The sequence below is a fragment of the Arvicanthis niloticus genome, chromosome 9, assembly GCF_011762505.2.
Source record: "Arvicanthis niloticus isolate mArvNil1 chromosome 9, mArvNil1.pat.X, whole genome shotgun sequence".
NCBI classification, from domain to species: Eukaryota; Metazoa; Chordata; class Mammalia; order Rodentia; family Muridae; genus Arvicanthis; species Arvicanthis niloticus.
This window is the reverse complement of record NC_047666.1, coordinates 71731416-71759058: the sequence shown is the minus strand read 5'-3', so window position 1 is coordinate 71759058 and position 27643 is coordinate 71731416. Positions and strand designations below refer to the sequence as shown.

Genomic DNA, 27643 nt, shown 5'->3' with positions numbered 1-27643 from the left:
TGATTTTGGTGAAGATACTTTATTTTTCATAAAAATATAATTGTACAATGCTCTTCTGAGGAAAAAAAAAATCCTTCATTTGCCCCCAAATACCATGTGGTTTAATCATCTCTCATCTTTTAAAAAACAAAATATGTATTTTAATATTTGTAACAACAAGTAGCTGATTTCTGTGAAATATAGTATTTATTTTTGTTGATTTTACTTGCCTTTAACTAAAAGTGAAGCCCAGCTTAAATCTGTTTCCTATCGCCAGCCAAAGCAGACCCACTGCAGGTCAAAGATGACAAAGTCACGATGTGATGCTCGGGCTGTGCACAGGTAGGCAGTGGCAGGGATGGCTGCACTAACGTTCTGATTTGGCCATCACAGGAATATTTTAGATAAGGACAGAAAACAAGTTAAGACCTTCACCTACAGACTAAGAGTCGACCTGAGCAGATCAACTCCATATTGCACAGCTGCTCCAGTGGGAAGAGGCTGCTCAAGTGGCAGAGTTGGACTGGTGTGAATGTGCAAATATGTTTTCTCCTTAATCTCCAAAATAAAAGGAAGAAGGAGCCAGGCTCTGTTGACAGAGGCACTTGGCCTCTTCCTGCCCTAGATGCTGGCCTTGGGCTCTGTCCTCTCAGCTTGCTCTCCTCTGGGAAGGAACTTCAGTCAGCCCGCAGTGCCTCAGTAGATGGAAAAGGAGATGCTGCAGTGGTTGGAATGACAACAGTGATGAGGTCACAGACAGGGAGAAGGGCCAGCACAGTACCCAGAGCAACTGGCATGCCCCCTTCAAATGCCGAGGGCCGTTATCTTGGTTTGATACCTCCAAAACACTAAAGAGATACAGGCCTTGAGAGCAAACTCAAAGTGTAATCAACATTCACTCCAAAGTCCATCCCTTCTGCTTGGGGAGGACCCTGTGGTTACAATTACAACCTGGGGAGGACCCTGCAACTGCAAGTACAGCCTGCAGAATCTTCAAGCACAATGCAGACATCCCACTGAGGAGCCACATTCATCCTGGAATGTTTGCTTTGAAAACATTTCCCCCCTGGAGAATTCAAAAGGTAACAAACAAAGCAATATAAAGTCATGGGCTGTTCTGCAAAGTAAAAGTTTATGACTGAGTAGACCAGCTGGCAGAAGCACACCCATTACAGTCGGAACACTGCATTTAAAACACTCAAATTCTAAAAGAAAAAAAAAAACAAAACAAAACAAAAAAAAACTTGAATTCTGGAGGGCCTGAATATCACCAATCCTTTGTCTCCATTTATGGTCCTAAGAAGACATTAAATACCCTTAATGCCCATTTTTCTAAAACACAGAGAACCCTAGCAAGCTGGGCAAGTGCTCTGTCGGTGGGCACACACACCTAGCATGGAGATCTGAGTTTGAAGCCTGTGTCAAGGGATCTTCAGCTAACAGGAGGCATCTGTTCAAATGCCTGTCAAGAGATCACAAGCTACGCAGTCCATCTCACGTCCCACCCCACAGACAGCCTTCCAGGCATGTCTTAACCACAGCTTGCAGGCTACACACACCTCAGAAGAGCTAGGAATGTGGCCTAGCACAAAACTGTAAACTCACTTAAAACATTCAATTCTCAGGCTTCAAGTCACAACGTCAAAAGGTTGGACATGCCTGATGACTATGACACCTCCTCTTCGACTGCCAGTCTATAGCAAATACTTCTTCCTGGAAGTCAACTTCCTGCTTCATCAGCGAGAGGAACAACTGTCATTAGCAGCACAGAGAGCACGTCTGACTGAACTAGGGAGAGAAGCAAGGGAAGCAGAAAGTCCTTGTCCCTGAAGCTCTCCTACTGTGAGCTCTGCCCCTCAAGCACCACTCCATGCCATGTGCACGCAGCTGTGAAGGGAGCCATACAGAGCCACGTGCATTCCACATACCCGCCAGGACCAGGCTGCAGTGGGCACAAGCTAAAGCAGGTGCAAGCACACAGTGGGCTTCTCTCTGGCTCAGAACACATTCATAAGGACACTCATGTCAAGGAAGAACTGAGTATTCTGCCAACAGCAACAACCATAGTGTCACCAGCAGGGTGGCCTGTGCTTACACAGGACGGAAGAAACTCAGTCTCAGCAGCTACGTTCATTCTGTACTCTTCAGAAAGTGCCTTGCCTCAGCTGAGTGCACAAGCAAATGTGTGTACATGTAGACATTCAGCAGGAACCATGTCACACACATACTGCAGGTTAAGGTAATGGGTGCCACCAAAAGCTTACTTTTCACTTAAAAATAAACTGTGGCTAATTATTCTCCAAGCATGGATTTGGCCCTAGCCAGCTTTCATAAATACAGTCAGAGGGAACAGCGAAAGAGGCTGTCAGGGCTTTGTGCTGGGTTTGGTTACATACATTCTTTAAGACAGGCATCACTATGGGTTATAAAGACAGAAGTGTATATCTGTTAATACATACTCACAGCTTATGCTGGAATGGCTCACAGACAATCACACGTTACTCAAGTAAATATAAAGAAGTAATAGTAGGTCCATAAAGGCCGACAACCACAGGAGACAAACTGCCTATTTGGTGTCTTTTTGTAGGGTGATTAAAAACATGAAAAGAAGTGACAACTAAACACACATACACACAAATCCATCAATTACATAGGACAAGAAAAATGAACCATGAAAGCCCCAGGGCTAAGGTGCAAACGTGCGGTTCCATCCACTTCCTCCACTCCCACGGTCTCGGGCATCACAACCTGTGAGCCGACGAGGAGAGCAACACAGAGCAGGTCTGAAGCAGACCCAAGTGCTGCACAAGGGCCTTCGTGACGGATCATCACACATTTTGGTAGAAACTTTGGGTTTACAGAGATGCTTACTGAGTAGTAAGCGGAAAATGGAGCCAAGAAGCAAAGTCCTGCCCATTCATCCTCCATAGACATTAGGCCGTTGGCTTTGATCACCGAGTGCATTTTATATGATCTTCACCCTGGACAGAAAGCAAATGCAACAACATAATGTTTTCGGTCAATGAAGTTTGCTTAATCAACTCTAAAATTCATGAATTTGAGTATTTGTTTGTTCATTCATATTTATCTATCATCTGTGTGTGTGTGTGTGTGTGTGTGTGTGTTTATGTGTGTGTCATGGCACACATGTGGAAGTCAGAAGACAACCTCAAATCCAGTCTTTCCCTTCCACCATGTTTGAGATAAGGTCTCTTTGTTGCTTTTCGATCATGTACACCATAGCTGCCAGCCTAGGAGCTTCCAGAGAGTCTCCTCTTTCCATTTCCCATCTGGCCGCAGACGTGCTGGGATCACAGAGAATGCTCCTGTGCCTGGCTTTCTGATTCTGGTCCTCAGGCTTTTGTAGAAAGCATTTGCCTCACTGAATTATCTCGTCAGCCCATCATAAATGGTTTCTAGTTTTCTGAGACAGGGTTGTTGTACAGTTTCTCAGACACTCCTTGTAGCAGAGGACATTGAACCCCTCTTGTGAGGTACTGCAATTACAGTGTGCGCCACCATACCTAGCTAAAACTCATGATTTTTTCCTTCAGGATAACACACATAGGAAGGCTGTGTGTAGCTGTTACTGTTTGTTCTGACTCCCTCAGAGGATGCCTGAAACTGGGCAGCTATGATGGCTCTACTGACAGAATCAAACACCACCTGGGAGAAGGGCTTGTGGGGGATACTTTGTTCCACTAACTGATGTGAAGACCCACTCTGGGTGGCACCATTTCTGAGGCAAGGGACTGAACAAAGGGAACTGAGCAGCAATTTTGTCCAGTCCTCACTCTGCTTCTTCCTGGGGATGTGATGTGATCAGCTGCCTTGGGCTCCTGACCCTGTGACTTTCTCATCATAAGTTCTTCAAACTGCAAGGTAAAAGAAACACTTTTCCAGTTGCTTCTGTCAGGGTATTTTATCATAGCAACAGGAAAAAACAAAAAAAAACAAAAAAAACAGAAAACAAAAAACTAAGATGGTAGCCCAGGCTGACCTCGAAATCTTGGCAAACTTTTCGTTCCAGCCTCCTTAGTACTGAGAGGGGAGGTGTGAGCCACCATTCTCAGCTAGTGAGACTTTTTTTTTTTTTTTTTTTTTAGGTTTTTCGAGACAGGGTTTCTCTGTATAGCCTTGGCTGTCCTGGAACTCACTCTGTAGACCAGGCTGGCCTCAAACTCAGAAATCCGCCTGCCTCTGCCTCCCAAGTGCTGGGATCAAAGGCGTGCGCCTCCACTGCCCAGCTGGTGAGATTTTTAAAAGTGATAAATTATAGAAAATTAGTGAATTTGGTAATTTTCACAAGTTTAGATTAAGGTCCAATGTTATCTACTAAAAGTTATCAAAAACCCAGTTCCCTTAATTTCATAACTTTTTAAGAGATAGGGTCTCATGTAGCCCAGGTTGCCTCATGCAGCCTCAAACTCAGTAATTAGTTAAGGATGATCTTGAACTTCTGACCTTCTTGCCTCCACCTCAGTGGGTTCCCAGTGTGGCAACATTCGCTTTACTTACAACTACTTCAAGCCTTCCTAGATGATCAGAACAAAGAAGAAAGTGCTTGACATTTTCATTCTCAACCTCCTAGGTGACAGATTGCACACCTGAACCTGAGCATTCTAAAATCTTCAGTATCTTCAGTCAGTCAATGTGTGTAAGACAGCCTCTGCATCGTACCATAAAGGAAGCTGAGCTCATTGTGGGCCACCCACCCCCAAAGGCTCCATAGTAAGTATTCTTAAGTAAAACTTTCACGAGCCTAGAGCTGAGAACATAATCTTTTAATATGTTGCCAAAAGATGAGCGACAGAAGATAAAAGAAGCTAGATTTCAAAAAAGTTAAATCTTTGTGTCTCCAAGGACACTATCAACAAAGTTCGAAAACTGCTGATAGAAAAGGAGAGAAGCCTGCAAAGCACAGCTCTGAACTCCCAGTGCCAGTGCAAAGGGAGCCTGTGGACATATCCGCATCCTAGCTCACGGGAGGCAGAGAAAAAGGATAGCTGAATTCTGGCCAGCTTGGGCTAGATAGTAAGACCCTGCCACAAAAAACCCACACAAGATAACACAAAGAAGCCTCAGCAACAGAATAAAACCCTAAGTGAAACACTGGCAAACTAAAAAATGTCTCAAAAAAGAAAAAAAAAGTATACAAATGGCCAGTCTGCACAAGGAACAAAACTATTCAGAACCAATGCTCTACGGAAATGCACAACGCGGAGACAGTGAGATGGCTCAGTGCTTCAGTGCTTTTCATACAGTCCTGGTGACCTGAGGTTCATCCGGAGAACTGACATAATCGTAGAGAGAACAGACTCCACCAAGTTGCCCTCTGACCTCCACACACCTCTGTGCACATGTACACTCTATCATGCGCAAACACAGTGATAATAGAACACGATGAAGTAGTACTCTGTGCTCACTGGGAGGGCCCGGAGACTGGGCAGGTGGCACAGACCTGTAAGTTTGTTACCGGGGAGGGGAGGGAGAGGTAGCAGTGCAGGAAGCTCATGGTCAGCATGGGAAAGGTGAATGCTAGACCACTGGGGCTGTATAGCAAGACTCTTATCTTTAAAACAAACAAACAAACAAACAAGTAATTCCAGCACTCTGGAGGCAGAGGTAGAAGGATTTGAGTTGAAGGCCAGCCTGGTCTACTGAGAAAGTTCCAGGGCAGCCAGGGCTACATAGAGAGAAACCTGTTTCAAAAACCAATAAATAAGTAAAAATTAAAAAATAAAACAAAACCCAAAATAGGGCTACCACAGTGGCATATGCCTGTATCCTTGCTACCAGAGAGGCTGAGGCAGGGAAGTATCACTTGAGCCCTGGAATTCAGTCAGTCTCAGACAACAGAGTGAGACCTCATCTCTCACAAAATAAGATATAGAAAATAACCAGTATGACGAGATGTAAATAAAACCACTGTTAGTGAAAAATGTAACACATTTTGACCACCATAGAAAACAGTTTAACAGTTCTTTCATTGTTAAACAGAATCCCACATGGCCCAACAGTTTGTCTCCAGGTACATACACAAAAGAGCAGAGCAACTGTGCTGGCACACACCTGTAGTAGCAGTCCCAGCACCTGGGAGCTGAAGGCAGGAGGATCAGGATTCAGGTTATCACAGCTATACAGTGAACTCAAGCACACCCCAACCCCCAAAAATGTCAAGCCCACACACAAACACTTGTATACACGTGTTCACGGCATCAATGTTGACAAATGCCCAAATGCCGACAGGTGGAAACAGATGGCTCTCATTCGATGGGTGGGTGAACAACTGTGGTATGTGCATCTATAAAATAATGGACCATAAGAAGGAATGACATTGTGATACATGTAGAATATGAAAAGGTTCGGCTAGGCTAAAGGAGTCAGATGCAGAAGATATTAAGTCTACAATGGATCAATTCACTGGAGTCTCAGGTCAATGGTTGCAAAGGGCTGGTGGGGAAGGTTGAAGGACTGAATGATGGTTCATTTTTTTGAAGTTTTTCATTTTGTGCTACATGAGTTTTACCTCAACAAAAATAAAAACAACCCTGGACTGGGAATATAGAGAACTTACCCATGTTTAATGGTCCAGGGGTCTCTTTTAGGGTGATCATATATTTGTAGTAAGAAATGATAGCTGTGTAACACTGTGAGTATAAAATGGCTCTGCATTGTCATTTTAAGATGGTTGATTTTTTTGAAGTTTTTCATTTTGTGCTACATGAGTTTTACCTCAACAAAAATAAAAACAACCCTGGACTGGGAATATAGAGAACTTACCCATTGTATCTGAAGCCACAGGTTCAATTCCCCACCACTGCAAAAGAAGAAAAACATCTTCAGTTACAACTTACTGTAGTAAAAGCCTAGACTTGTGAGACTAGCCTCTGGAGTTACATTCTGAGCCACTAGGAACTCACTCAGCCATTCTGCCCTCTCTTCTCTCTTTTCCCTATTTTGGTTTTTATCCTGGGATTGAATGCAAGGCCTAGAGCAGTGGTTCTCAACGTATGGGTTTCAACCCTTTGACAACACTCAATTTCCAAAGATATTTACATTATGATTGGTCTTTTGGGTTGGGTTGGTTTCTGTTTTTGTGTTTTGTTTTGTTGACAGGGTTCCTCTGTGTAGTCCTGGCTGTCCTGGTCTTATGCTATAGACCAGGCTGGCCTAGAACTCAGAGATCCACCCACCTATGCCTCCCAAATGCTGGGATTAGAGGTGTGTGTCACCACCACCCAGTTTATGATCCCCAACAGTAGCAAAGTTACAGTTATAAAGTAGCAACAGCAATAATTTTATGGCTGGGGGTCACCACAACATGAGGAACTGTATTATAGAGTCACAGGATTAGGACGTTTGTGAACCACTGGCCTAGAGTATACTAACCTTTAACACATGGCCTATCGCTAAGCTATAGCCACTAAAAATATGCTTCTTTAGCATTAATAGTGAAGTAAATGTATAAGCTAAATGTTAAAATTACCTTGTAAACTTTAAGTAAAAACAAGTAAAAGAGAGTAGCTTTAACAATACCCTAAGGATCACTTCAAATTATGGACTGACTACCAGACCATTCATCAGCTGCCGAGATTATTCTGTCTTTTGATATGGTATCTTTCTATGAAGCCCAGGCTGGTCTCCAACTTGTTATTTCCCTAGTGATGGCAAAGCAGGTGTACACCACCACACACAGCCTTCAGCTGGCTTTCATTTCAGGATTTAGGATCCACTGACAAAACATTTGCTGATTAGCATTTTACAAATGACATTAGTATTTTACTTATTTCAAGCCACACTGCTTAGTAGTCAACAAACGTTCTACCTTGGGATGCTTGCTTAGCAGGAATGCTGCCATAGGCAGTACTCACACGAAGTGGTGTTAGCGTCTGTCTTCCCAGCTTTGGGATGCCTGCTTGAGTTCTGCTGAGACTTGTTCTGCTCCTCGCCAGTGAGTAGGGCCCTTATTTCAGAAGGGATTTTCCCTTGGTCCATTGCCATGCACCATTGCTTGTACTGAAATATTTAATACACTTAAGTAAAATGCTAAGTCAGAATTCAGGCAGCACACGTGGAAATCCTAGACACAAGAGCTCTTCCGTGGGCTTGTCTGGAGCTCACCGCTATAGCACTTGCTTACATGCGGCGTATGCCAGGCCAGCCAGCCTACGAGCTTCTGAAGACTGCTGTTACTGCCCTCTATCTTGCCAAGGAACACTGGGATTACAGATGTGCGCTACCATACGTCCTGAGGTCTGAACTGGCCTCAAGGTGCTCTGCTCATTTAGTTATCTCCTCAGCCCTGTAGGTTTTTTGTTTTACTTTTAGACACAGTCTCAGAGTCCAGAGGATGGCCTTGAACTCTTGTTCCTCTTGCCTCAATCCCCAAAGTGCAGGGATTCCAGGCATGCACCACCATGGCCAGCGCTATTACTTTCTGAAGAGCCAGCTTAGCAACAGTCATGGTAGTAACCACCTCTTTCCCTACCTGTCACCTCATCCCTGAGTGCAGTGGAAAGGTTTATTTCTACAATCCCTATGAACTCTGAGTGAAACATGCAGAGTAAACTCACGAAAAAGCAAATGGCAGCCTCGCATTCAGAATCACGACTGTTATGCAGCGTTTCCACATAGCAATACATCCTTCTGGATCAGTAAATACGGATGTCACTGTGATTTTGGGGGGACAGGCCCTAGGTAACCCAGGTACTAGTGATCTTGCTCAGCCTTCTAAGTGCTTCCCCTGCCTGGTCACACGTAGTCTCATATGGATACAGTCCCACTCACATCTAAATCTGCTACTGCACCTTTTCATTTATTTGGAGGGTGGGTTAAGACAGGGTCTCTTATATCCTAGATTGGCCTCCAACTTACAGTGCAGCTGAAATGACCCTGAACAACTTCTCCTCTTCCTGCTTCCATCTCCTGAGTGCTGGCCACAGGACGTGCCATCACCTGTCCATGCAGTGCTGACATCAAACTCAGGACCTCGTGCATGCTAGAGAAGCCATTTCCCCATCCTCTGTAATTTCTCATTACACTTCCTACAGTGTCATGGGCATCTGTGTGGGGGTCGGAGGAAAACCTGCAAGCACTGGTTCTCTCCAGCCATGGGTGGGTCTGGGGATGGACAGAAGGTCATCAGGCATGCTGGCAGGCACTTTGATCTGTTGGGCCATCCTGTCGGCCTTCTGTACATCTTTTTCCTTTTCTTTGTAAAAATGGGATCCTTGGGGTTTCTTTGTTTTGTTTATTTGTTCAATTTTGGGAGAACTACAGCTTTTTAAAGGTTTATTTGTTTATGAGTACTTTGTTTGCATGTACACCTGCACACCAGAAGAAGGCATGGGATCCTATCACGGATGGTCACAAGCCAACATATGGTTGCTGGGAATTGTACTCAGAACCTCTGAAAGAGCAGCCAACGCTCTTAACCACTGAGTCATCTTTCCAGCTACCATTTTTTTCTATCATAAAAATTCTGTAATGTTGCCGCCAGTACTGTATTAAAATGTGTATTTAGACCCATCTGGTGGTGGTGCTGCACACCTTTAATCCTAGCACTCAGAAGGCAGAGGCGGGAGGACCTCTGTGAGTTTGAGGCCAGCCTAGTCTATAGAGTGAATTCTAGGATAGCCAGGGCTACAGAGAGAAGCCCTGATTCAAAAAAAACAAGAACAAACAAAAAGCCTACAATGTGGTAAGAAAGATTCACATTCTTTCCAGTGTGCGCCAATTAGGTGGCTGAGGACTGGGGTGGCTCCTGTGCTGTACCCTCATGTCTGCCACATTAGGATGGATGTTTTTCCTGTTGCTGAAAGACTTTACCATTTCCAGTTCCTCTCGGAGTGCACAGATAGCTCTTTCCCGACTGGACACCAGCTCCTCCAAGTACTGGTACCTCAGCTTTTTCCTGGCCCGGCATTCTCTGGCGCTCTGCCGGCTTCGCTCGAGCTTTGCTTTCAAGTCAATTTTGGCCGGCTTTCGCCCGCGCTTCCCAGGCTTCTTCACTTTGCCTCCAACCACCTTTGGCAAGAGAGAGGAAACAACGTTTTCTGTTTAGTTTTCTTTATGGAAAAACAACTATAGTTGCCTACTGGCAAAGAGGGTGTTTATAGACAAGGAAGAAATCCTGTCTCATCATCCTTCTGAGTCCTCATTTTTTCCACAACTTTAATACCACGAATATGAGATTAGGTAGACAAGCTTTTATTAATTCTTCAATAATAATAAAGTTTAAATAGTTTAACAGTAAATTCTATAATCCATATGAATATGGATATTTTAAAAATAATATGTTTTAAATTGTGTGTGTATAGGTTTGTGGGTGTGAGAGCAGTTACCTAGGAAGACCAGAGGAGAGCACTGGATCCCCTACAGGGAGTCATGTGCTGCTGGGAACTTTCTGAAGCAAATGCTGGGATCTGAACTCATTTCCTGTGCAAGAGCAGTACCTGCTCTTAACCACTGAGCCATCTTGGTAGCCCCTATAAATAACATTTACGTCTTGAGAAAACTAAATTAATATTAAGAAAATCATTCAAAATCCTGGGCTGGAGAGATGGTTCAGAGGTTAAGAGTGTTTGTTGCTCTTGTGGGGATCTAGATCTGATCCAGATAGGTTGCTTACAAACATCTATAATGCCAATTCCAGGGGATCTGATGCACCCTGCTGGCCTCCTCTGTTACTAAGTATGCATGTGGTGCACAGACATACATGTACTTATACACAGAAAATAACAAAACAAAAAAATGTAATTAAAAAAGTAAAGTTTATCATGATTTTTAAAGAAGATCTTATTTTCTGTGTATGGGTGTTTTGCCTACAGAGTTTGTGTAGGACATGTGTGTCTGTTGTGTGCTGAGGTTAGAAGAGAGTATTGGATCCCTTGAGGCTAGAGTTACAGACAGTTGTGAGCTGCCATGTGGGCACTAGAATCAAACCTGGGTCATGTATAAGAACAAGTAGGCTTAACCACTGAGCCATCCCCCCAGCCCCAGTTCATCATGATTTCCATGTAAGAAAGTTAATAAACGAGGACTTCCTTGCTTGGCATGAACAGGTTTGATCTCATGTATATTTTCAAGGTTGTTTTGGTTTGGTTTGTAAGGATGCTACTGAGAGTTTATTCATTGCTTGGTGCAAGGCAAGTGCAAGGGGTCAGGAAAGGTCAGTGGAATGAGAGAAGAGGGAGAGCAATCTAGCCCCTGCTGGTGCCTGTTGCTTGCAGCAGCTTGCCAGTAGTTTACTAGTGTGGGTGGGTGGAGCTCTGGCCTAGCATCACTGAAGCCTTGAGCTATCTGGTGGTGCTGTCAGCTCAGGACAGCATCCTGGTGTTGGCCTGGCCAGAATGGGTGACTGGCTGCTGCTTCACAGTTCAGGAGCGAGGCCTGGGGACATTCTGCTGAGCACTTAGGAAACTCCAACACTGTGGCCTTGGATGAGAGGATGGACTTCCCGAAAAAGAAGCTGGCAACCTGTAGCCAGGGTCGGCCTGAGGGAGACCCTAGTGCAAGGGCATGGTTTCCCCTGGGTATTTCCACAGGAGTTGTAGCTGGATGAGGAGCCCAGAAGGCAGGTCCAGGTCATGGGATTCTAGGAGGCCGCTGCTGGAAGGGATGGCTGCTGTGCTGTTGACACCTGAGCAGTGCCTTTCCTCACAGGCCTAGGCACAAGGTCAAGGTCATGAGTGACAAGTCCTAGGGCCCTGGGCTGTGAAGCCCATTTACAGGGATAAGCTACTACCTGTGTGCATGCATACTTACTCCCTTTTTATTTTCAAGATTTTAAAATTTACAATTATACAAAATACATAATGCCTACATTAAAACATATGTACATATATTATGTTTCTAAGTAACTTAGCTATAAGCTCCCTCTACAAATGTACTGAGCCCATAGGAAGACAGAAGATGTCCCTGAAGTTTTCAGCCATTCTGTCCAGCCTCTAGAAACAGTTAATTCCCGCCCCAGACTAGTTCAGTTTTCCACCTGCTCACTGGTGTCACAGACAGGCTCTCCAGATGTGCTATCTGCTTACTGCCTAGGCACAATTATTAGGAGACTGGCAAAGGAATGTAAACTTCCTCATGGGTTAGTTCTGAAACCAAGTCACCTTGGGGGCACACTTACTCCAGCAATGCCTCACACCGTCCTTGGGGAAGGCCTGTTGGATCCAGTTTTTACAAACCCTAACAGTGCCTCACTACTTCAGAGCTCTTTAACTGTTTCCACAATTAGACTCTCCATCTCTTTATTTGACAAAACTGAATGATGCCTCATTTTCTCTGAAAACCGCCCTCAGAGCAAGGCTGTATCCGTAGCTCAGTGAGAGTCAGAGATCAGTGGTAGAGCCCGACTTTATTCTATAAAGTCCTGAGTTCAAGCTCACTTCCACCTACACAATCACTCTCAAGAATGCACATGTATGCCCTCAATGTACTGAATGCTTTCCAGGTGATTCTAAAAGAGGTGTAAAATAAGACACCAGAAGTCAATCACTGCAATAAATGTAAAACTGCACGGCAATAAAGATAAAGGACAATACTCATTTGTTTATCTACGACTACTATTAGTGTCACATACAAACAATGCTAAGTACACTATAAAAATTGGACCATTAAGTATAATGGTTAGATTAAAAACAAAAACAAAAACAAAAAACAAAAAACAAAAAACTAAGGCCAGTGGTGTGGCACATGCCTTTAATCCCAGTACACTCTAGGAAGAGGTAGGTCAATCTCTGTGAATTCTAGGCCAGCTAGGGTTACATAGTGAGACCTTGACTCAAAATAAACCTAAACCAAATAGACAACAAAATTAAACAAACAAACACCCTATTTATTCATTTACTTATTGGTTCTGGAGTTCCAATCCAGAACCCCAGCCCTAAAAAACAAACAAAACAAACAAACAAATGAAAACAAAACACCTTCCAAACTTTAAAAACAAATAGGCCACTTTTATATCCTTGTCAAATTCCAGTTCTATCATGATGGCTAACCATGACCTCAGGCATCTTACAGGAGAGCTTATAAAGGAGACAGATTACTCCATAGCTGTGGGGAAAACAGTACAATTTCCACTTGGTACTGTATTAGGAGCTAGCTGTGGACTGGCATGATGGCTCAGTGGTTAAGAGCACTGGCTGTTTTTCTAAAGGACCAGGGTTTGATTCCCAGCATATCCATGGTGACTTATAACCATCTGTAACTCTATGCCCTCAGAATCCAATGCCCTCTTCTGGCTGCACTTGTAGGCAATGCATGCACTTGATGCAAATACATGCATATAAAACATAAATATTTTAAAAAACCCAGCTAATACTTTTCCCTGGTAAGTTTCAACTTTTCAGAAGCTGGTCTGTGAAAGCTTTTAGGTCTGTACCATCGTGTTTATATTCCAGTATAAGCATACATTCCTCAGAACGCTTTCCAAGGCCAAACATTTGTTAGACATTGAAGAATGGTTTCAGTGACCTCAGCATTATGGGATTTTAGATGATGCTTACATTTAATAAACTACCCAAGTTTCAAACAATAGTCTGAATCACGCTGCATTAAATTGTGATTGCTATAGTTTTTAGAATGCAATATATAGGCCGGGAACAAAGCACAGAGGTAGAGCACTTGCCTCACATACACATGCAATATATAGTGCCAGGAATGGTGGAACATGCTGTATTCAATTCAGGAGGCTGAGGCAAGAGGACTGCTTTGAATTCAAGATCAACTACAGCTTCACAGAATGTGACCCTGTCTCAAAAGACACAGACACACACACACACACACACACACACACACACAGGGAAAGACAGAGGAAGGGAGTAGAAGAGAGAGGAAAGAGGTATATAGCATGTATCTGTTAACCTCAGCATCAGGTAACTAAGCAAGCTCAGGAATTTGAAGGCAGCCTGGGCTTTCTTCGTATCGAGAACTTATCACTAAAGGAAGGAAAGAAAGAAAAAGGAAAGGAGAGAGGGAGGGAGGGAGGGAGCCTGGTGAGATGACACAGAGTAAAGGTACTTGTTGCATAAACTTGATGACCTGAATTAAATTCCTGGATCATATGGTGGGATGGAAGGAGAAAATCAACTCCTGAAAAGCTGACTTCTGACCTCCATATGCAGGCCCTGTCACAAGTGTGCTCTCTTCATCTCTCTTTTCTTACACGCACCACAATAACAATTCTTAAAAAGAAAGAAAAGGCAGTCCATGTGACAGGGCATGGAGTCAGCAATCCCACAGTGCTCTAACTATTGCCTTACATATGGATGCTCTAGTTAATTCAGGGATGGCTGCCTCTGAGAAGCCAGCAAGACCACAGAGTGTACAGCAGTCTTTGAATTCTGAATTAAATCCAGCACAATCATTACAAAAATCGTAAGTATCTATTTGGATTTCATAGCAAAATATGTAATTATTGGATTTCATTTATTTTGCCTTTTGTGTGTATGGGTATTTTGCTTGCATGTATGTCTGCACAGCACTTGTGTGGCCAATGCTTGTGAAGACTAGGAAAGGGTGTTGGGTCCCTTTGGAACTGGAGTTAAAGGCAGTTGTGCATGCTGAGAATCAAACCTGAGTGCTCTGGAAGAGCAGCCAGTGATCTTACCTGCTGAGTTGCCTTTTCAACTCCAGGAATTCCTTTCTTAAAGTTGAAGAATATAGTAAATTAATCAGGAGGTTCTACACTTTATGTTACCAATACAATCCGGTTAATGCCATATGGCCACTACAGCTCCAGTTTAACTACTTCTGCAAAGGCCGAAGTGTCTGCTTTTCACAGCAGCCACAGGCGTGTAATTAAGTACATCAGTGTTCTAGGGGGTTGTTAGTATCAGAGGATTCTTATACATGACCTCAAGCTTTATAATACACTACAGAAGTTTGCAAAACCAAAGTATTATACAAATATAGGTTAGTGTACCAGTCGCTTTAACACCTGAACTCCATGCATTTCGGTGGCCATTCATGCATTTGGGCAGGGGCAGGAGAGATGTTAAAAGCATGTACTGGTCTTGCACAGGACGAGTTTGGTTTCCAGCACCCACTTCAGGCAGCTCACCATCACCTGTAACTCCAGCTCTAGGGAGTTACGGCTTCTGTGGGAATATGTACATACATGTGCACCCACACACACATAGGTGCCTCCCCACATCCACCTCCAACACGCACACCCTCCCATATATGTGCACCCCCATACATAATTTTAAAAATAATCTTTAAAAAAAGTATTAACCTTGACTAAGTTTCTTTCTCTTTGTGGCTAGTCAGGACAGTCCTACTGGGATTTACAGATCCATGTCTGTTAACTAAGGTTATATCATCTTTTCCTTTAGCTGGGTGGTGGTGGCATAGTGGTGCACACCTTTCACCCCAGCACTAGAGAGGCAGAGGCAGGTGGATCTCTGAGTTCAAGGTCAACCTGGTCTATGGAATACGTTCCAAGACAGGACTACACAGAGAAACCCTGTCTTAAAAACCAAAACTAAAAGCCCAACCCCCACAATCATGCTAAATATTTATTACTGTATACTCAGAATTATGATATTGTCCTAGGTATTTACTTTCTAAAAGTTATGACATTTAATTTTAGTTTGACTTAAAAAGAGAAAACTTTTTTTTTTCTTTGAGAGAGAGAGGTTTCTTTGTGTAACCCTGTCTGGGAACCTGCTCTGTTAACCAGGCTGACCTTTAACTCACAGAGATCCACCTGGCACTGCCTCCCAAGTGCTGGGATTAAAGGAGTGTGCCACCAGCACCTGAAAAAGTATTTCTTAACAACCACAGAAGATTTGGAAATTAGAAAACTATTTTGAGAAACAAATTATATTGTGATTATAAAAATTTAAAAAACCTTTAAGATAAACAGAATACCAAATCTTATGTGATATAATTGACTTCAGAGGACTTTCCACACATAAACATTAAAAAGAAGGCTTTAAAATCAATAACCCAACTTTCCATTTTCAGAAGCTAGAAAAAGAGAGAGAGAGAAAAAAGGAGCCAAGGCAAAAAAGAGACTGCAATGAACATAAACAGGGAGCTCTTAGCAAGGCAGCAAAGCAGGCTCGAGAACGAAATGTAAATCATAGACCTGTAACAAGGAATATGAATATATATATATATATATATATTTTTTTTTTCAGAGAAAAGCCAGCTTCAGGCAACCTCATCAGTAAATTATACCAACACTTGAAGAATGAACATTTAGGCATAGTGGCCCATGACTATACCCCAGCACTCAGGAGGTACTATTCAGAGTCAGAGTTATGGACAGTCCGTGTTACGTAAGCTTGGCCTCAAAAAACAAAATGAAGTAATTAACACTAACCCTTCACAAACTCTCTCAAGAAACCTAAGAGGAAAGAACATGTCTCAATTCCAATGAGGCTAACACTAAAAGCAGCCAGGGATGTAATATAGGAAGTAGAGGCAGGAGGATCACATAGTCAAGGCCAGGATACTCTGTCTCATATACAAGAAAAATGGGCTGAAAATGTAGCTTACCTAGCTGAAGCATGAGTTCAACTCCCAGCATAACATAACTGGACATGCTGGCACATGTCTGCAATCCCGACATTTGGGAAGCATAGGTGTTGGGCCCCATTTTGGCCCTGATTTGGGCCTTGTGGACAAACCCGAGCCTGGCTCGAGTTTTGAGACCTATCTCAGTCACTGCTATATTGGGGTGACTCGGCAAGACCTGTTTGTCCCTGCCTCTTCCCTGCCACCATTGTTAATGTAGAGCTTTGCCATTAGCCCTGTCTGTCACCCCATACCCTCCGTCACCCTTCCCCATCTCCTATGTCATCTCACCCCACCAAAAATCCCCCTCCCTATGCTTCGAGTTTATATAGGTGACAAGACTCCCGGCACCGTGTGGTTGTTCACTGGTGCCAACACTCACCATCCCACACAGCACTGGAAAGAGACCCTGCTGGACCTGCTGGCTAGGAGGACATATGGGCAACAGGGTTGAAAGCTCAAGGTCATCCTCATGTACATATTGAGCATGAGGTCACCTTGGGCTCACCAGACAGGAAAATCACTGGGGTTTGCTGGCTTTTAGCCTGACTGAAAAAATACCATCTCCAGGTTCAGAGAGAAATCTCCTGAGTCAGAGAGTGAACCTGCCTCACAGAACTAAATGGAGAGTGACAGAGAGGGTGATTACATGTGCTGCTGCACACACATACATGTTCACTGACACAACACAAACAAGTCCCCAAAGCAAACAGTAACAAAACACAAAATGAATGGATAAAATCTATTAGACAGATTCAGTAACATATAAAAAGGTCTCTACTCCATGACTAACAGGGATTTTTCCTTGCAATAAAGACCACTTTAATATCTGGAGATCTTTTATAAAACATCATATCAACAGGAGAGAGAGAGAGAGAGAGAGAGAGAGAGAGAGAGAGAGAGAGAGAGAGAAAGGGAGTGAAGAAGAGAGAATGTGTTCAAGGATATCCTGGGCTACATGAGACACAATGTCAAATAAACAACCCCCCTACCCCAATCCTACATCCAAATACTCAAGTTTTTTTTCAAGATTCAGTTTTCATTTTAATTATAGGCTTATCTACTTCCTTTACATAAAGTTCAAACACAACCTTATCCAAAATGCTAAAAAGTTACAATTTTTTGTATGGTGTAGACTATACAATAAAAGCACGCATATATAGATTATCTCTGTAGACAGCTGTCTCAACTACTGCCTTAGAAGCCTGCTCTGGGGAAAGACCCTTCCCAAGCAAGTGTGTAATTAGAGAGGTGATGGAACTAAGCTGAGCAGAACCTAAGTGATAGACAGTGGGAGAAGGAGCTTCAATAACCCTGCTTACTACCAGCTCCTGTGATGATGGTGCCAAGAACACAGGGCATCTGAGCCTAGAACATCCTCTTCATCCATGGGGGTGATCTGTACCACATGGGAGGCAGTGACAGCCTTCTCCTCTAGGGCTGAATTGCCAAGGGAGCGGCCAAGGCCAAGGAAACAAACAGCAGTAGCAGTGATCCTCTGGATATCAGTCTTCCCTCCATCTCTGTTTCAGCATCTCCTCAGCTTCACCTGGGTTCTCAAATTCTACGTATGTAAAGATGAGGATGCATCCTTTCTATAGGCATGTCAATCATTTGATTTCCCCAGAGGTAGAATATATGTCCTTGGTGTGAGCCTTGGTCACATTCATGTTGAGCCTCCCAGTGTGTACTTCTGTGGGTTTAGCCTTGTCTTCTTTCAGGTGGCTTGGATATAGAGCAGGAGTGCCTGACATGTGCAGGCACTGAGGAGGTCTGAGGAGCCAGAGTAGCTGTGGGTTCTACTGGAGCTTCCTGAGCTGTGGCTGATGATGAACTAGATGGAGACCTGGTGCTGCTACTTGTACCTGAAGCATTGCGCCTCTTTGGTCTTATCCCTGCCAGTCCTCTTTGCTCTAGGCCTGATGCCTCACCAGCTTTGGTACCATCACTGGAGCAGTCCGTGGGTTTGGTAGGAACCCTAGTGCTGGGCTTTTCATTTCCTTTGACTCTTCAAAAGCTGTTTTTTTTTTTTTTTTTTTTTTTTTTTTTAATCTTGATAAATTCATTCTCTCCTTCTGAAGTATTGAGCACAGCCATGGCAGCCTCACTTATCTGAACTCCCACTTCTAACTCAAGTCTCAGAAGAGATCCCTAACCAGTTGCAATTAGGCCAGAGAAACATCATCCAGCAGCTGCCACCTCCTCACGATCCTCTCAGACTCTGTGTACAACTCATGTTTTTTTTTAAATTCTAAGGCTTTTACATGATAAAACCATACAACAAAAAAAATACAGGGGGAACTTTCTCAATCTGATAGTGATCATCTATAAAACACCCACAGCTAACATCATAGTTGGTGAGGAAAGACTGAGTGCTTTCTGCCAAAGATTAGAAGCGAGACAAAGATCATGTCTTCTCTTACCAGTCTTAGTCAACAGGAAGAAAAAGAAATCCAAGGCAGTTCAGATAGAGAATGAAAATGCCAAATTGTCTGTCTGTAGATAACACGATCTTGTATGTTGAAAATCCAAAAGAATCCACACAAAAACTATTAGAGCAAATGAATAAGTCCAGCAAGGCTGCAGAACACAAGAGCTACATATAAAGAGACACTGTGTTTCTATTTTGTTCACTATGGAGGAAAATCAGAAATGAAAATAAGAGAGCAATTCTAGGGTTGAAGATAGAGCACTGTGGCTCTTCCAGAGGACCCAGGTTCCATTTCTGTAACCCACATGGTGCTCTTAACAGGTGAGTCACTCTAGTTCCAGGGAACCCAACGTCCTCTTCTTGTCTCACAAGTAGCCAAAAAGATTACTCACTGAATTTCATTAAAAACTTTGTGCTTTAAAGACATTATCAAGATAAGAAGACAATGCACATTAGAGTTGAAAATATTCATGTCACATTTAAGGTAAAGAACTTGTACCCAACAAACTGAAGAACTCTCCAAAGTTAATAATGAAAAAGACAACCCAATTACAAGGGTGGCAAAGGCATTCACAGCATCATGCAACAGGATAGGCCACTGGTTAACACTGGTGAGCTAGTGCTGAACTGAATTCACACTAGTGGCCACGTCTGTTTTGACAAAAGCACACCACCACTGCCTGGTAATGCAGTGTCACACAGAGCAGGTTTCTCCCTCAAGATCCTCTGTGCTCTTTTCTCCTCTGGAGCCCTAGTACCACTGATGGTTTCTCTGGTTCCAATTTTTTCTTTTTTCCAGATTGTTGTACAGTTAGTAGTATACATATGCATCCTTTTCAAACTGACTTCTTATGCTCAGTAATTCACATTTAAGGCTCCAGGAGCTTTAAATAACTCCATGGAGCCTTTTGTAGCTTGGCATGCCTTTCTTTATACTGAATAACACTGCATTGTATGGATGCTTTAGCTTGTTCAAAAGACAAATATAATGAAATTAGTGGTAATTGTCATATAACCCTATGAGCATACCAAAAAGCAAATCACATAATTTATATGTGAAGTGAATATATGATGCATGAATTATCTTTCAATAAAGCTTTTATTAAAAATAACATGGGGGCAGACTACAGGGCTTACCAGTCAGAGGGCCTGAGTTCAATCCTTGGAACCCATGTGGAGGAAGGAGAGAACTTCCCACAATTTGTTGTTTGACCTTTCCTCTACACGTGTGAAGTGGTATGTGTACACCTCCTTCTACACAGTGTAATGCCTTTTGAAAGTAAGAAGAGCAGTAGAAAGGGAAGGATCAATATGGTATATGGAAGCTTATGTAGTATACAGGCCTCAGGAGTTCAAGGTCATCCTTAGCTATACAGCAGAGAGAAAAACCACATAGGCTGAAGACACCACTCGGCAGAGCACCTGGTTAGCATTCACAAAGCCCTCATCCCTAATACAGGATGTGCCACGGAGAATCAGAAACATACGAGCCAGGGTGTTACAGCCAGGAGAATCCTAAGTGTTCTAATTAGGAGATGTAAAAAGCCCAGAATTAAGATTCATCCAAGGGAGATAGAAAGAAACCAGTCTGCAAGCAACACCTGATGATGCTATCTTGGATAGCTCAGGCTTCAGTGGACAGCTGTAACTTCTGCAGCAAGCAAGCACATGACTGTAGTTGTTAGTTCTTTAGGAACTTACTGGGTTTCTCAAAATCAGGGACCCTCATCCTCTTCCAAAGACTTGTAGAGAATTTACCTTCAGTCTTTTGGGAAAAGAGAATACACTTTTTTTTTTCTTTGTTAAAGCAGGATGTGCAGGAGAAAGCACTGTCTGTAAACAGCCTGAGTGAGAGCCCTCTGTGCTATCTCATGACGCCACATCCCTTCACATGAGCACCCCTATCCTCATCGTTTTCAACAGGGAAATCCATTCCTTAAAAAACAAGAACAACTTGTATTTCCATATTTTTATGCTGGCTATGTTCCCATGCTGGAAGTTTTTGATGCTTTGGCTGCTTCTGGAGTATCTTTTCTTCTGCTTTGCCACCTCTTCTGGCTTTGGAACAACTTTTTCATTTTCAGTGAGGATCATCCCCGTGTGGCAGGACGGGTTTAAAGATGCATCCCGGATGCTTTATTCAGTTGGAAGTGTTCAGTGATGAGAGAATCTACACCTAAGCCCTCAAGTTCAGCATTGCTCTGTGCACTTTTAACCATGTGCAGTAAAAAATCAGCACTCTTCTTGGGCCACTGACCCTGTGTCCAGTCTTAGTGTTTGGCCTGGGCACAACTACCAGATGTACTATTATACACACCAAAATGGCACACACTGCTTCTTTAAAGTGCCATCTTTCAGATACTTGTAGCTTTTCAGATATGCAAACCTCTCGATGGCCTGGGCAGTTACATAGGTGATCTTAAAGTGAACATGAAGACTGAAAACTTTAAAAATTTAAAATTCTCCTCAATTTAAAAAGTTTTATTTATTTATTTATTTTTATTCTTGTGGATGTTTTGCCTGCATCTATGTCTGTGTACCACACTAGTGGCTGATGTCCTTGGAGGCCAGAAGAGGCATTGCAGTCCCTGGAACTGGAGTTACAGATGGTTAAAAGTCACCCTGTAGATGTTGGAAATTGAACTCAGGTGCTCTTAACAAGGTGAGCCATCTCTCCAGCCCCCAGATTTGAGCCTCTAGGTTTCCATGATTTTGTAAGGTTTCTGGGTCAAGAGAATAGTGAACCATTTTTCACAGGTCACCTCAGGCACCTTGCAGGAAGAGGCAGAAATATATTTCTATATTCAATATCCACTTTGAACAAATACTATAAAACATTATTTTGCCATCTTTTATACATTTATTTACATTTAAATGCTCTAGTGGTTTTGGGGCTTTTGTTTGAGATTGCCCAAGCTGACCTAAATTCACTGTGTATCCTAGAATAGCCTTGACCTCACAACAGTCCTGGGCCTCAGCTTCTCAAATGCTAGAATTACATCTCTGCCTTATAATGCTTATTTTTAAGACAACTCATTGAAAATCCAGTTGTTGTACACCACTTTTATGAAGTGGGGCTGCAAAGCAAAGCAAAAAGGCAGACTGTCTGCTGGGTACAGTACAGTACAGCTGTGTCCTAGCCACTGCCCTTCCCCACCTTAAAGAGAAGAAATGGCAGAAAAGTGTCTCTCTGGGGCTCAGGGACTTCCCTACTGTGTGGCTCAGGACTTTTTCTCTTCTCTTCTTTTCTTTTCTCTTTCCTTTTTTTTTTTTTTTTTTCTTTTACCAGAGTTTCAGAAAGCAAGAGAGAGTAACCACATCTTCCTGCTGCTAACCTTTCTGCTAGTCTCTCCTGTCAGGATAAAGAAGAAAATGCAGGCAGGCATCTGTACCCAGCGATAACACCCGCATTCCCCTTTCCACCAAGGTCTACCCTGGGGCCACATGCAGCTATTCTGTTTGACCCTAGAGCTAAGTAGTACTGTACTGATAACACTGTGTGGACCTTAGCAATGCCTGACTCGTTCCATGGTCTATACTGACAGTGTGTGCTTCTGCCATCTATTTCTTCCATGGTTGGACATGGTTTGGCTTCTGCCCTATCACTCTGTGGAAACTGCTCTTGGTAGGTGTGGGTGTGGGCTTTTTGTTTTGTTTTTGTTTTTTATTTGAGGAGGGTTCCATGTGTTCTCAGGCCAGCCTCAAAATGGCAGTAGCCTTGAAATTCTTTATTTGACGGAGGGTCTCAGTATATAGCCATGACTGGCCTGGAACTTGCTACGTAGATCCACCTGCTTCTGCCTGAGACTGAAGGCTTGTGTCACCATGCATGGACTGCCTGGGCCGTGAGCTCACAGGTGTGCACCATCATGCCTGGCCATCACCCTCATTTCTCATCTCAGCTCTAGTTACTTTTCTAGTTGTCTGCTTCACCCACAACAATCAAAGTTCCTTTAAAATAGCGACAAGTTTGTACTCATTTTCATCTCTACCACTTACCACAGGCATCTATTAGGTAACGAGCACTTGATAAATTAATGAACAAAAAAGGAAGTGTTTCCAAAGCCCTTAAAAAGCAAAACATCTTAAATAAGATTCCACCTAGGTTTCTTTTGTGGGGCAGTGGGGCCGGGGGGGGGGGGGGAAGAGAGTGAAACAGGATCTTACTTATATGGCTAGCCTTGACTTCCAGGTATAGCTGAGGATGGCACTGATCTCCTGGTATTCTTGCCTATACCAAGTGCTGGGGTTTCAGGCATGTGCCACCATGCCAGACTCTGATTTCTAAATCAACTGTGGAGTACCCAAGTTCATGGACAAATTTCCTGTACAAGTTTGTGAATACGGAAGTAGGCACATTAGCATCTACTGTAAGACACTTGTGCAGATGCGCTAGCTCTTCCATCTTGGTGTTGGTGAAAGTGATGGAGGAGGCAGGAACAGGAGCAGATTGCTGGCATATGTGAGACTCCTGGGGCAGGGGCTCCAATGTGTCAGAAGGTGGCTAAGGGACAATGGAGAGAATTTCAGGGTCTGAACATTAGGGTTTTTTTTTTTTTTTTTTTTTTTTTTTTTTTTTTTTTTGGTTTTTCGAGACAGGGTTTCTCTGTATAGCCTTGGCTGTCCTGGAACTCACTGTGTAGACCAGGCTGGCCTCTAACTCAGAAATCCTCCTGCCTCTGCCTCCCAAGTGCTGGGATTAAAGGCGTGTGCCACCACCGCACAGCTAGGGTTTTGTTTTGAAGTTAAATCTTTTTGCCAGCACCTGTTCTGAACTACTGTAAGGATGGAGACCCTTGATGGGTACAGAGGTGAGCAGAGAGTGAAGAGTGTGTACCACAGAGTGGACAGGAAGAAGAAAACAGACCCATATTAGCACTGGGGCCAGTAGCTGGCCTACTCCTGCAAGGTGTCCACACTGACAGGCTGGGCAATACTCTGTAGAGGTCTTTAGCCAGCTTTCAGACTGGCAAGAACACATCTGATTAGAACACTTCAATTTATTTGTTCAATAAACATAAAAGTCAAAAATAAAAACAATAGCCTTCTGTGATTAAAAATAATATATCTCTATTTCTTTTCAAGACTGCAGGTCAAAAGAAAGGCTTTCAAAACAACACTTCTTCCTGCAGAAGATCTGAAGGTCTTGGAAAGTGACCTTTGTTAATGCATCAGGTAAGGACAAAGCTGACATTCATTTTATATCCAATTATGCCCCTCTTGTCCCATCTGGTGTATAGTTGGGACACTATCTAGTGTAAGTATAACCGTGGCTACAAATGTCACTTAGCAATGACTAAAACAAGGATATCAGAACCCACAGACATCTTTGCTTGGTAAGGCGATAAGGTCGTGTTTGCTGAGTATTGACTGTGTGAGATGCAGTACTAAACACTCGTAGGTGTATCATCTCAAAGTCTGCCTAAGCAAGCCTCCAAGGAAGGAACTGACCTAATTTAAAAGAATAGGTAGAAGTTCAGAGAGCTTCAGCCACTTGGGAGTTTTTCCTTCTTTACTAATCTCAAGATCTAGGAAAAATCTAGGAAATTCTGCTGCTTAGGCACTTTCCGAAGCTCTCCTTTCTAGGTGTTCAATCTATCACCCAAATTCTATCATTCACTCTATCTTTTCCCAGCTGTAACAGGATGTCTGGGCTGGCTGGTGAACATACCTGGAACATATTAATTAACTTAGCCTTGGTACCTTTAGGCAACCTCAATGTCATGATTTCAAACAATCCCTATTACCCAGCATTTTAAGGTACACTACTGTGATAGTCTGTATATGCTTGGCTCAGGGAGAGGCACTGTTGGGAGGTGTGGCCTTGTGGATTTGGCCTTTAGTACCCTTGTCCTAGCCTGGGAGCCAGCATTCGGCTAGTAGACTTCAGATAAAGATGTAGAACTCTCAGCTCCTCCTGTACCATGCCTGCCTGGATGCTGCCATGTTCCTGCTTTGATGATAATGGACTGAACCTCTGAACCTGTAAGCCAGCCTCAATTAAATGTCCTTTTAAGACTTGCCTTGGTCATGGTGTCTGCTTACAGCAGTAAAACCCTAACTAAGACAACTACTAAATAAAATTCTATAATGCCCCTAACCCAACTATCACATGCTAGTTTCAGAAATAACCTCTGTGGGGATATAACTGTTGGTAGAGTGCTTGTCTGGCATTCACAAAGTCCTATCTAGGTTCAATCCCTACGACGGCATATAACCAAGTATGGTAGCACAAGCCTGCAATTCCAGCCCTGGAGAGGTGGAGGGAGGAGGATCAGAAATTTAAGGTAATTCTTGGCTTCACTGAAAATGTGGAAGTCTACCTAAGCTACAAGAGACTTTCTGAAAACAAACACCCCTCAAATACAACCCAAAAAAACTGTATGTGATCATTTGGTAAGTAAAGTATTTCAAAATCCTATGCAGTTTTATTTGGAACTACTAGAGACCTTAAGAAAGCTGTTAAACACACCAAAAGTCTGGAAAGGAATATAACTGAAAATTATACATTATGCAACTGAAAAAGCATGTGAAAGTCTCCAGGTAAGAAAGAAGACTGCTACATTCTTTCAGCATCCTCAAGATGCTGGGAAGACAGTGGATATAGTTTGCAGACTTCATTTCAGAATCAACACTGAAAGATCAAGGTAGTAAAGACTGGAAAAATATTTCCTGGAAAACTTTCAGAACTCTCCCTTTCTATTTTGAAAATACCACTTCCTGTCAGGAGGAGTTTGTTGTTTCATAAGCAGTTGGTTCTCCTAGGTGTGTCCAGGGGGCAGATTACAATGCTGGGTTCTCCTTTCTATCACTTCTCAGAGCCTCCCACATAAATGAGAAGCATTAATAAAGAATAAAACAACCAGCAAAGATAAACTGGATTTTCCCCCTACCTGTCTGAGGATATGTGAAACAAAAAAATTAAGAGCAACAACATTTTGTTAGGAGGAGAAAAAAGGGGGAGGGTACCTAAAGGAAAAAGCTCTTCCGAGGAATATAGCAGATTATAAAAAATTAGACTTTGAAAAGCCTAGGGAAGGAATGGCTTAATTTAAATATTGACAAAATGTATGCTAAGCATGAGGTTCCCACTGGACATCCTAGCCCTTGGCAGGTGGAAGAGGCAGGAAGACAGTTGAAGATCATTTTCTGGTACTGAGAGAATATGAGGCTAGCCTGGGCTACACACAATACCTAGCTCCACAAATAGATGCAAATTTAAATGTTTGATTCCTTAAAATTAAAGGCCCAATTTCCAGTCATCATAAGACATTAATAAACTCTCTGACCACTCCTACATGTGAAGCATGAGGAACATGAGAAGACGAAACCACAAATCTACAAGTTACCCCATAGTGAGCACTATTTTATAATCATAAAAGTAAATGCGGGGGGGGGGGGGTGTTGTTGGGGATTTAGCTCAGTGGTAGAGCGCTTGCCTAGGAAGCGTTAAGGCCCTGGGTTCGGTCCTCAGCTCTGAAACAACAACAAAGACAAAATAATGAAAAGTAAGTGCGCCAGAGATTAAAGGGGAAAAAAAGACTGGATATAGGACACTGAGTTGGATTAAACACGGAGAAAACTACTGTTTTTCTAAAAGGTTTCTAGAAGTTAGATTACAGGCTCTGGCCTGATAGCAACAGGAGCTAAGCACTATTCCAACCAACACCAGGAAAATAGCTCAGGGTTGGGGGAGTGAACTGATGAGATGAATGGGGCATTGAGTGAGCGAGGCTGAGGATGGGAAAACCATCAAGGGTGATTATGCCTAGTACAGGACGCTTGAATTAATTTCTCTCAAATGGAAAACGCTGGGAGTGGGCAAGACGGGGCAAAAAAACGAGAGAGAGGAAAAAAAAAAAAAGCAGCGTAGTTTCTTCACTTATTTAGACTGGCAAATCAGAGACGAGGGCTTGCACTCTTTGGAATCCCCAGCAAACTCGGTTACGCGGGTGTGAAAATTTTGCAAGGACGAGGGCCCTTGCTAGAAAACTGCAGCCCGATGCTTCCCCAATGTCCTGGCGGGGCGCCAGGGGACGTGAGGCACACTGGTATCTATGGCAGGTGTTTCGTGAATGCTCGCGTGGACTTCTGAACTGAGACTGGGCGGCGAGACTACGTGCGGCGACAAGCAGGCGGCTGCGGCGGCCAGCCCAGGACTTACCTTGCTGTCATCCATCTCCGCAGACAGGCCGGCCCGGCCCGACGCCCTCCCGGCCCTCCCCCTCCTCAGCGGGCCAGGCCCGGCCCCCGCCCCGGGGAAGAAGGGGATATGGCTCTGACTGCCTCCTCCTTCGCCTAACAGTTCGCTTCCCTGAAGCCACGGTCACGGGGACCCGGACTAGTTCAGGAATGGCAGAGCGGACCCTGGAGGCTGCCCCAGGCACCTCCCCGCTCGGCCACCGCCTCCTCCTCCCGCCCCATGACAGGCTCCGGGCGTGTTTACAGACGCACTGGCAAGCGGCCCAACCCGAGGGGGGCGGGGCTCTGCAGGCCGATTGGCCCCTTCGGCCGCCATAGCCCAGTGGCATTTTGGGAATTGTAGTTTTTCCTTGCATAGTCTCTGCGCGACCGACTGGAAAGGGAACTACGACGTCCAGGTAGCCTCTGCTGCCTAGGCTGTTTTCCTGTGGCCTTGCAGCGCCCAGGAGGCGGGCCTTAATCAAGACGGAACTGTTCTCTACAACATTTTGTTGTAAC

The 27643-nt window shown here is 43.6% G+C and overlaps 1 protein-coding gene across 1 annotated transcript; it reads right to left on the bottom strand.

Annotated features, from left to right (window-relative positions):
• Crebl2 (cAMP responsive element binding protein like 2) lies at window positions 1-27256 on the bottom strand. The gene is made up of 5 exons (XM_034512151.3): window positions 27108-27256; window positions 9811-10008; window positions 7854-7998; window positions 6763-6799; window positions 1-2960 (listed from the first exon to the last, which is right to left on the bottom strand). Exons 1-4 carry the CDS (start codon window positions 27120-27122, stop codon window positions 6786-6788), a joined length of 372 nt encoding a protein of 123 aa, XP_034368042.1. The 5' UTR covers window positions 27123-27256; the 3' UTR covers window positions 1-2960; window positions 6763-6785.
• Between the last annotated feature and the right edge of the window lie 387 nt (window positions 27257-27643).